General features: G+C 36.6%; 1 protein-coding gene across 1 annotated transcript in view; it reads left to right on the forward strand.

Annotated features, from left to right (window-relative positions):
- LOC109843355 overlaps positions 1-6,640 on the forward strand; it is a 21,669-nt gene extending 15,029 nt beyond the window's left edge. Inside the window, exon 2 of the mRNA XM_020412289.1 lies at positions 6,086-6,640. Within this exon, the coding sequence (XP_020267878.1) occupies positions 6,086-6,397 (312 nt within the window). The 3' untranslated portion in view covers positions 6,398-6,640. The remainder of the gene's footprint in view (positions 1-6,085) is intronic.

The raw sequence follows: 11,140 nt of genomic DNA on the forward strand, positions 1-11,140 counted from the left end.
TGGGTACTTGAGGGAGATCATAGAGGCAAAGGAATGATAGGAGAACACACTTTCATCAAAGACTATATAGCATGGAATATAGATACGATTAAAGGGAGGATAGACACAGATAGCCCTTATGTTGGTGCTATAACTCACAAAACTCATGGCTATGATTGATAATCTAATCTGTTATTGTTAGGGACGAAGGAGGGACTAAACTAAGCATTCAAATCTCTGAAGAATTGTATAATTCGGTAAACAATGGTTTAGTTTTTGGAAGGGAGATTGTGTTTTTTGAAAATGAGAGGAGTGCCATTACTATAATAAACCATCTTGCAAACGTAGATTTCAAAGAGGATTGATGAATGATATGGTTAGCTAGGAGGACGAGACTCGTAGAAACTATGTCTTGGTAACATCGCTCAAGAGCTTCATTTTGTTCATGGATCTAAGGGGAGGAGAAGCTGTGGATAATACCACAATATTTATAAAAAAGAAATTGATCTATAGTTCCCTGATTCCCAAATGACATTGCACCATGGTTTGGAAATGCATAAGAATCTAAAGCACTAATGATTAATGACTCATAAAATGCACACAAATGTATTTACTGTAGTTGTGAGGAAATTGAACGAAATATTTATTGTCACTAAATGGAACAACAGATTCTCAACCCTCTACATTGGAAAAGATAAGATTAGGAGTCACACTTCATACATGCAAATGATGAGAAGGGAGGCATAGTGTCATGCCTAATTGACACGGCGCATAAAAGAGCGGGCCTTTAATATATGAAAATTTAAAGAAATAACTTGACACCAAGGTTTTAAATATCGGTTATCGGCAATTTATCGGACGACCAAAATTCTTATCGGATAGCGGAAATCGGGGATATATCGGGGATAAGTAGTATTTATCGGAGTGATATACTAGATGGTGTATATATATAATATAATAACTAAAAAATGTAATCTAACCATGCTTAATGAAATATAAACATACCAAAATGTAAATCATCATGTTTAGAATCACTAACCAATTGTAGAAAGCAAAACTTACATCTTGACCGCACCATGAAACCATTCGATTGCATAGCCTTACTTATCGGCCGATAATCCCGATAAAAAAACCTTACTTATCGGCCGATAAGTACCGATAACGCCGATAACTCCCCGATAACTTGCCAAAAACGATAACCGATTAAAAATCCAAGTTATCCTATCGGAGAGCTCCCAAATCCGATAACTCGGCCGATAATATCGGTTATCGGCCGATATTTAAAACAGTGCTTGACACATAACTTTATCGTGAGGGTGACCAAGATGTTGATCCCACCCATGAAGATAAGTTTGGAAACTAGCTAGACCAAAACAACCGATAGAGTTGTCAAACGAACAATATAGACTGGATAACATAGAGCGATTCGATATGATGGTGGGCAAAAGGTGGAGACCACGGTCAGACGTCCCTTTGATACCTTGCCCTAGAAGTTTTTTAATAAGAAAAAAGTCATGATGAAAGCAAGATAAATGTCATTGTGTTTTGTAAACTGAAAGGTATTAGGAAGCATGAGGTGCAAGTATGGAGGGTACTAGTGTGAATATTGGAAATAGACAAGAGGTTACCATTAACAACTTGCACTTGGTTTGGTTTGAGTGGACCGAACGATTGTTGAGCTGTGTAATTGATGGTGGAAATAGAGACAATTATAGTTGTCATATTATATTCCCTCTTAGAAGTGATTGAATGATTGATACATTGATGATAATTGATCGCAAGATGCCTAATTTTGTAGCAAATTTGATCTGAGTCTCGTCCTAATATGATGATAAAATTAGTAAATTACTGTGTATATTAGATAAATACCATAGTTTATTAGTTATAGAAAGAATTAAAGGAGTTAAAAGTATCTATATTAATTAATGTTAATTATGTTATAAGGCTCACATAGTTTGGAAAGCCAATAACATTTTTATCTCCTAATTCTCTTTGTGTCTCCAATCAAACTATTCATATTCTAATTTTAGTCTTTGGTTGGGGGGGGGGGGTTATTCATTGGGATGTTTTGGGGCCTTTTGGGACAATTGTCTCACTTGGATAATTTAGGCACTTGTGATAAGTTTGAGGGGGGGGATAGAGTGAGATAAACTCAAGTAATAGGAGACTTTGATTGAGATAATCGAGGATAATAGGACAATTTGAGTGAGACAACTAATGATGACGTATTTGAAAATATGATATTTATATAGTTATTAAGTTCTTATTACTAATTAACTTCCATGGATAAACACTTATTATATTAAGAATATTTTTTAAAGTAATATTATTATTATTACTATCATCAATAATATAATATATTAATAATATAATGTATTGAAAAAATTTAATCTAAATATTTATGTATCAATTTAATCCAAATTAACTTATTAATATTGTACTTAACATATATTAGTGATTAATTATTATTTAAAGAAGAACAACCTAGATTGAGATATAAAAGTCATAACTATTACAAATAAAGACGTGGCTATTAAACAAAGTCTTAAGTATAACAAATTAAGTCCAATTACCACGAACTAGAAACTAGACTCCTCATGACATGCGTGTCCCGTCCTGCCATATATGCTTCGCCATTTTTTCCCTCCACTTTGCCGCACTTGTCTGTTTTGTCTATTGAGTCTATAAATCATTGTCCTCATCGGAATCTACATCAAGTGGTGCAACATTGCGTGGTGCCGCATAAGGAAGATTGGAAACTTCAAAGTCATCATTTGAGTTCGCTAACTTCAAAAAGTTACACATGCCGATACAAGCCCAAACCATATTTTTCTATATCTCACATGAAAAACTAGGAGGTTGATTCTTGAAAATAGTGAACCTCGACTTGAAAACGTCGAAGATATGTTCGACACACATTCGGAGACATACATGCCGATGGTTGAATAACTCATGCGGATTACGTGGCTGCTGACGGTTGCTGGCTGGGCCAAACTCCTTTAGGTGGTACATTGTACCTCGATACAGAGCTAAGAACTACAACCTATTGGGATAACCACAATCCACCAGATAGAATTTGCCTACGATAACATATTGCTAGAATTGTAATCGACAAAAATCTTAAAAAGTAAGTGTTAAACTTAACAATTTGACATAAAGATTATTACCATCTAGAAGTGGAAATCTGCATTCACTCCTTCATTTCATTACATCCTTCAATACCTGTGAATCATTTGTAGATCCCTCCATCTCACCAGGACATAAATGAACTTGAGATCAAACGTGCATGCCGCAAGGACATTTGGGAAAGATAGCTATGTCTATTACAGTATGAGGTCGATCCATGCAATACACCATACGAGGAATGTGAGTCCCATTGATTTCACCGATACAATCATATCCATTCCATTAACATGTATGAGATATAAATCAAATAATTTTATAATAAAGAATGAAGAGTAATATAATGCATTTGAAATTAAAATACCTTGAAATAGCCCAAAATGGGAGTCTAATGTGACATTTTCTGGCGGGTCAGTAGGAGGTGAAGCCATCAGAGAAGGGGGGATACAAGAGCTACGAGTGCTTTGTTGAAGCGCACACTTATAACAAATCGTGATTGATCAAACCTCTTGTTAGTAGTGCTATATCGTTGATTCTGTATAATTGTGAGAAGGAAAATAGCAACCATCTCCTCAATACTAATATAACGTGTATCTTTTAAATGGTTGTGGCCTCATAGTACCATACACAGTTTCATGAAGCAATCTGGACACATGATATAACTGACGAAAATCACAGGGTCTACTCTCCATCTTGGATTTGGAGTATTGAAGACTAAGATCTGTAATGCCATGTTTGAGGCCCGAACATGCACGCGACTGTATACTTGACTCTTCCTCTGATATGAGTTATGAGACCTGTGCAAATAGCTCTGCTAGTTGTGGCCTCATAGTACCATACACAGTTTCATGAAGCAATCTGGATACACATGATATATCTGACGAAAATCACGGGGTCTACTCTTCATCTTGGATTTGTTGTATTGAAGACTAAGATCTATAATGCCATGTTTGAGGCCCGAACATGCACGCGACTGTATACTTGACTCTTCCTCTGATATGAGTTGTGAGACCTGTGCAAGTAGCTCTGCTATTTGTGCAGCCATAGTGATTATACAGATTAGGAGATAATCGGCACTATCCTCTTGAAATAGCAAAATAGGCACCTCTGTACCTTCCATCCTGTTATATGCATGACAAAAAACTTCAGAAGGTACAAAATATCAATACTACAATATTAGATTCCTAATAAGATACAACAAAAAGCCTCTAGTATATGAAACTAATATCACTGTAACTCCATGGCCCTTGTATATGTAGTTTCCTAGAATAATTAATGTGGACACTTAAAAATATGACTAATTTCATCAATTTCTATGTATGAAGACAATCAAATGAAAATTGAATGGTCAGGAAATAAGTGGAAACCATACCTCAACCTTTTCTGTTTATTCACCTGAATTTGTTCAGAAAATAAGAAAGCATGCACATTGGTCTATCAGAAAGGCCCTTCAACAACAATTTCTCCAAGAAATAGCATAATCAATTATATGAAGCATAATCACCTCTAGCTGAAAGATTTCAAGCCATTCTCTAAACTTTCATATCTTAGATACTATCTACATATTGTTCTGGCTGGACTAAGGACGATAACACCGAGCCTGTTGTGGGCATGGTCTTGATGATGGTCAGTGCCACGGCTGGTATAGTCGAGCAGTAACTGCTGATTAGCTAACTTATGATGCTTCTCTTCTTGGTGGAGGTTGCCAAGTAGATCATCAACATTGATGGCAGCACACATGAGACAAGCTAAGGCGACGAATGGACCAAACTTCAGGTAGAGCCCAGAGAGAATAAATTCAATAAGGTCCGCTTCATTGACATGGTTGGATGTAGCAGCTAGGAGATCAGCAAAAGTACTCTTATTCTCAGCATAGTTGAAGATGAGAAATCCTTGTCGCATGTTTTTGCAATTGAGAGCGTAATTGCATAACTCGTGCTTGTGATTGAGATTGAAATATGCGCTGCAGAGTAAGCCAAGCATGATGAGAGGTTGTGGCATAAGTATTATGATCCAATGCACGTTCCATAATGGTGGACTTCAACCAAAGCAGCACTATCCTATCTTGTCGGTTCCATGGGGCTGGGTTGGGAGTGGGCTGGGCTTAGGAGGTTCGTCCTGTAGCGAGGGGGAGAAACTGCAGAGGTTCCTTGTTATCTTGACTGACAAGGAACCCAAGAACAAATGCATCTATGACTGACAAGGAAGTCAAGAACGAATTCCTCTAGGACTGACAAGTCAAGAAGATAAATGATAAGTGTGGATGAGGGGTGCGAAGGTGGTTCATTGACATTGTGCTGAACGGATTAAAGGAGATTGGTGTTTGGGTTGTTGTTATTGGCCACATTGGAGGCTCATTTGGGCTTGTGGAGTTGGTTGCCATTGCATGATCTAGGAGATTGGAGGACAAAGTTTTTTTAACGTTATTCAAGGAACAATTTTTTGAAACAGACCCATTTCAAATTTTTTTTTTAAACCGACCCCTTTTTTTTATTTACCAAAACCGACCCGATTTTGTGATTAGCAGTTTAATTACCTTCCTAAACAGTCGGGGTTGCCAATCCCGACTATTAGGAGGGTGTTAAACCCTAATTAGAAGTCTTAAACCCTAAAAATTAATGTCTTAAATAGTCGGGGTTGCTAACCCCGACTGTTTAGGAAGGTAATTAGACTGCTAATCACAAAATCGGGTCGGTTTTGGTAAATAAAAAAAAGGGTTGGTTTAAAATTTTTTTTTTGAAATGGGTCTGTTTCAAAAAATTGTTCTTATTCAAGGGTTCTGGTAGCATAAAATATATGGTATTTGCTATTTATAGAAGAAGTCAATGTACATCAGTTACAACAGATTTAAATATTGTGGAGATAATTTACGACTAATATTTGAATGTTAGAGAAATTTAGTACAACTAATGATATCAGTTGTGATAGTATTCATGATGTGGAAGTGTTGTTACATATTGCTGACATGACTTGAACATTGCAGGCATTGTACTGCTTTAGCTTAGCGGTGTCGTGCATGAAGTTCTGTGTAGCCTTGACATTCAGCCATCCTGCTGCAGGGTTTCATTTAAATTTGGGTTCTTTTAGACTTGGGCTCCCCTCACTCGGAGAAAATGAGTTGGCAGAACTATATACCGGGACTTCTGATCAGAAAACAAAAATATGTCTTTCATCTATTAACCAGATCGAACCAACCACAGGCTTATATGCAGGTAAGGCAAAGAAGAAAAAGTGCAATAATGCAGATTGTGATCAATCCAGATTTGCATTTGACACAGATCTGTTGGATCAATGAGTTCGTTGGGTTGCAGAAAAGAAAAGTTTTTGGTTGTTTCTATCACCAATCAGGTAGTTTTTATAGGTTTGAAAATGTAGGTAAGTAATATATCTAGATTTGGCAATTGAGACGAGGTATCTTCATCATTTTCCTATTTATGCGAATCTTTCAAACATCTTTGGTCTCATGTCAACTGCATCCTTTGTGAAATATGACTCACCCCTCTGCATTTCTATATTTAAAATCATTTATTCTTTAATATCAAAACTTTTAGTTCCAAGCATTTCTTTTTTCCAAAAAAGATAAACATCTGAATGCTAATTTCCGTGAATTTGTAAAGTAAAATGATGAGTCTGTTTTGATATATTCATGCAATTTTCAGGTAGTAAAACGGTATCCAAATGACCATATATTGAATCTTAAAGCATAACTGAGGTTGACCTGTGTGCTCTGGTTGCTGGTGTACTGATAGTTATTTCCAGCATCGATATCTCTCTTTATAATTGCAAAAATACAAGTAGCTGTTGTAGTTGATCCCTCATTGGCTTTCACCAAGCATCTTCAGAGAATTCATGTTAGCGGAAATTAGTAGAATTCTGTTTAAGAGGATGCTAATATGTTTAGTAGAATTCTCGCCAATGTGCCAGCAGCAAAGCTGATCGTTGACCCACGGAATATTGAAGTAACAGCCTCAATCATGGTGGAATCACTATTGTTCACCATCAAATTCAACCTAGTTTGCAGGATGCACAGGAGAATGGTTTAGAATAGCTAGACTCCTCCCCTTCTTATTGACCATTACACATCTAAATTACAGTTTATTGTTTATTTATCCTGACAAATGAAATGAATAACTTGTAGGACCTAATGATCTCAACCCTTCACAAATCTCATGTCGTTCTGAATTGTGTTGGTCATCAGCTGAAAATAATTAATTGGTTTATGTCATGTTATTTATTAACTGAAAATTCATAAAAAAGGAATCCTTCCTTGTACTCACCCCTCTAATTTTTAAGGTTCAAGATGGTATGAGAAATTCTTTCTTCAATTAGCCTCTTGTACAAATTTTGGGTGAGCATGCAACATTTTGTTAACCATTTTCCTCGACTAACTTTAAAAACTATAATATTATTTCTGCACCAAATTATTGATCTTCCTTGTACTCTTGTCATCTTTTGACTCAAGAAAGGGACCTTAACAATCATAGCAAGCATATTATGTTCATCAGAATTTCTTCCTGTGACCAGTATGCTACAATTCCATTCTAGCTTTAGTACTAGAGTAGCTGTAAAATCATAACGGGTAATGGCACTCTCCTTAATCAGTCAATCTTTCATTTTAGGTTTTTTAACATTCTCAAAACCAACTTTCAAACAGAGGAAAATACAAATATGATATACCAGATTTATCCTTTCTTAATGTTAAAACCTTTGGATTAGGCTGTACTTGTTGCATTATATAATTCATATATGTGTATGTGTGTGTTTGTGTGTATATATTTATACATGTAGCTGACCCCAAACTCTCGGGATAGAGGCTTTGTTGTTGTTGTTGTTGTTATATCATAGAAGAAAGATGCATTCATTCCTCAATGTCAATTATTGAGATATCTTCTTAACTAGAGTAAATCAACATTACCTGCACGAACTAAATCCCCTTCATATATCTTATAATAGAGGAAAGATGCGTTCAACTATTCCTCCATGTCAATTATTCAGGTATCTTCTTAACGAGATTAAATCAACACTACCTGTGCCAACTAAATCCCCTTCTCTCTATCTGTAGGCACCGAGTCCTCAAGGGCAGTGAATTGAAGATACGTGCTAATGAAATACCCTTAAGATTGGGTTTTGAATCCCAATTCCACTAATAAAATGCGCTTCTACGATCTTCAATGATGAGGATGTTGCGGAATTTTAGTCAAACTGCGTATTACAATCTCTACAACTCGGAAGCCAACTCACAATCAATAAGATACAATACAACCGCAATCAAGAAGAAGGAACACCAATATTTGTGTGGTTTAGTCGACCAACTTTGACCTACATCCACGGGGCAACAATACGAGAAATTCACTATGTATCAGGGAGAACTACAAGAGGAACCAATCAACTCTCGCCTTTCAATCTCTCAACCTCACATACATAATCAACTTTCATATTCTCTCCAAAATCCGCTCATTACAATCTTTTAAACGGACAAAACTGTTAAACTCTCTCCCTATATTGTAATCTTTTACACAAACAAAGCCTATGAAACTCTTGCCTTTCGCACAATATTTTTGAACTGGGCTACACCTTTTGCTAACCCTAGATTACAAGAATATTGACTCTCTCTCCTTTCATTGGTTTTTCCTCTAGCCTAACTTTCTAACTAGAATAGAATTCAAACTCCTAATTATGATGAGACTGAATCTCCTAATAATGATAGATCTCTAACCCTATCTAATTTTCATAAAGTTATACAAAGAATCAAATACACAATCCCAGCAATCTCCATGTTGGTTTTTGATTCTCAAATTACCTTAAAAATATATCACTGTCGTCTTGAAACTGTCTCTCCTGCTAGAGTCTTCTATTTCTTTTGTACTTCAATCTGAAGAATCCGTGCTCTTGATTGAAACATCCATACTCCAACCTGGATGCCCCTATGACCCTCTCTTTTATCTGCCTCGTTGTGGTGCCTCCATCTCTCCTGTGCGCACCAAGAGATCTTTGCCACCTCTAACATTATAAGCAAATCAACCATGCTTATCTTCTCAAGCTGAACTTGACAATAGCCTTTCCTCACTTGCTGTCCTCGTACTCCACCTGTATTGCTCCCGCGATGACTCTAAATAATTATATGCTGATAACTTTACAGCTATAATCACATCTGATTCTCTACACCAGTCTCATCCGTCGCATATACTTGTTTGCCCTATCTGCCATCAGATTTGTCTCACCATTACCATCAGAACTTTTCTACACTTTCTGACCAATCTAAGTAAAATCTAAAAAATTAAACTCTCCCATCGCGTTCAGAGCACTTCAAAACCTGAGAATCAACTCCTAGATCGTCGAAATCCACCTCTAAACCCTCGATCAGAAGACAAATTAATATGCACCATCAGATTTGATTTAATAATTTTTAACCAAGCACTCACCCACGTGAACAATGTTTCCATCGCTACAGTGTTCCTGTCGGTATAGTACCTTCTTTTTTTCTTTTTCTTTTTCTTGATTCTTGTAAAGCCAATCTTCAATCTCGCACGACGTGGACTTCTATCTTGAAAAGTAACTCCCGGATTCATTACCATGACTCTGATACCACTTGTTGGGGAATTTTAGTCCCCTTGCGTACTACGATCTTTACAATTTGGAAGCCAACCTACAACCAATAAGATAGAAAATAACAGCAATCAAGAAGAATGAACACAAAGATTTGCGTGGTTCGGTCGACCAATTTTGACTTATATCCACGGGCAACAATACGAGAAATCCGCTATGTATCAGAGAGAACTACAAGATGAACTACTCAACTCTCGTCTCTCAATCTCTTAACCTCACATACATAATCAACTCTCATATTCTCTCCAAAACTCACTCCTTACAGTCTTTTGAACGTACAAAGACTGTGAAGCACTCTCTAATATTGTAATCTTTTAAACGGACAAGACTACGAAACTCTCGCCTCTCGTACAATATTTTTGAATCGGGCTACGCTCTCTGCTAATCTTAGATTATAAAAATATTGGCTCTCTATCTCATCTCCTTGTTTTTTCCTCGAACAGCAGAAGAATATATATAGGAAAATCAAAATCCTATTTCTAGCCTCACTTCCTAACTAGAATAGGATTCAAACTCCTAATCATGATGAGACCCACTCTCCTAATCATGATAGATGTCTAACCCTATCTAATTCTCATGAAGTTATACAAAGAATCAAAGACGCAATCCCAACGGGGGAGATAATGAAGAAGAAAGGAAAGTACTGGATGAGATTTAAAGTTAATAAAAAATTAAAATTAAAATCTAGGTACTTGAGAATCTGGAATGAGTTGTCTGTTTACAACTACTAATCTTTACAGATTGTTTGTATCACGCATGTGATATCCACAGGCATGTTAGTCAGAAAGTATACTTGTACTACAGCGCGATACTAGACATGCATATCAACACCACGATACACGAAATGAGGTTTGTGAATAAACGGGAACCACATTCAAGAAATAATGCCCTGAGACAAGTTCATGATGATAGAATCGTACGAAATATGTCACTTCTCTGGTGTATTCACCATCCGGGTGGTGGAGGATCTAAAAATTACTGTCTCGCGTATTTTGTTGGACACTGAGTTTTTCTCACGCTAATGATGGCTTAATCATCTGACTCACTTCAATGAATGATAGAGAATACGTACGTACATCACATTATCTTGTTGTAGAAGCAGCTGAATAGAGAATTTGATCATGGACACTGCATGTGTCATCTCTGGGCCAATATGGTCCTCAGGCTCCTCGAGTGCCTTCTCGTGTTATTTATTGAAGGGCAACAGAGACAAAAAGTACTATCGGATACAACTAACTACACTGTAGATTTTAAATGTAAATGGTCCCTCTGCATACCAAATTTATAGTCCATCCTTAATTAATATTTGCTTGGTACTTAAAAGCTATGACAGAAATCCCTTCTGCTGTGGATGAATTGTCAATATCAACAGAAGGGAATACGTTACACCAAAATGACTATTTCATTCCCTACCACATTCCTATACTCTACT

Source organism: Asparagus officinalis, chromosome 5 (genome assembly GCF_001876935.1).
Source record: "Asparagus officinalis chromosome 5, Aspof.V1, whole genome shotgun sequence".
Taxonomy (NCBI): domain Eukaryota; kingdom Viridiplantae; phylum Streptophyta; class Magnoliopsida; order Asparagales; family Asparagaceae; genus Asparagus; species Asparagus officinalis.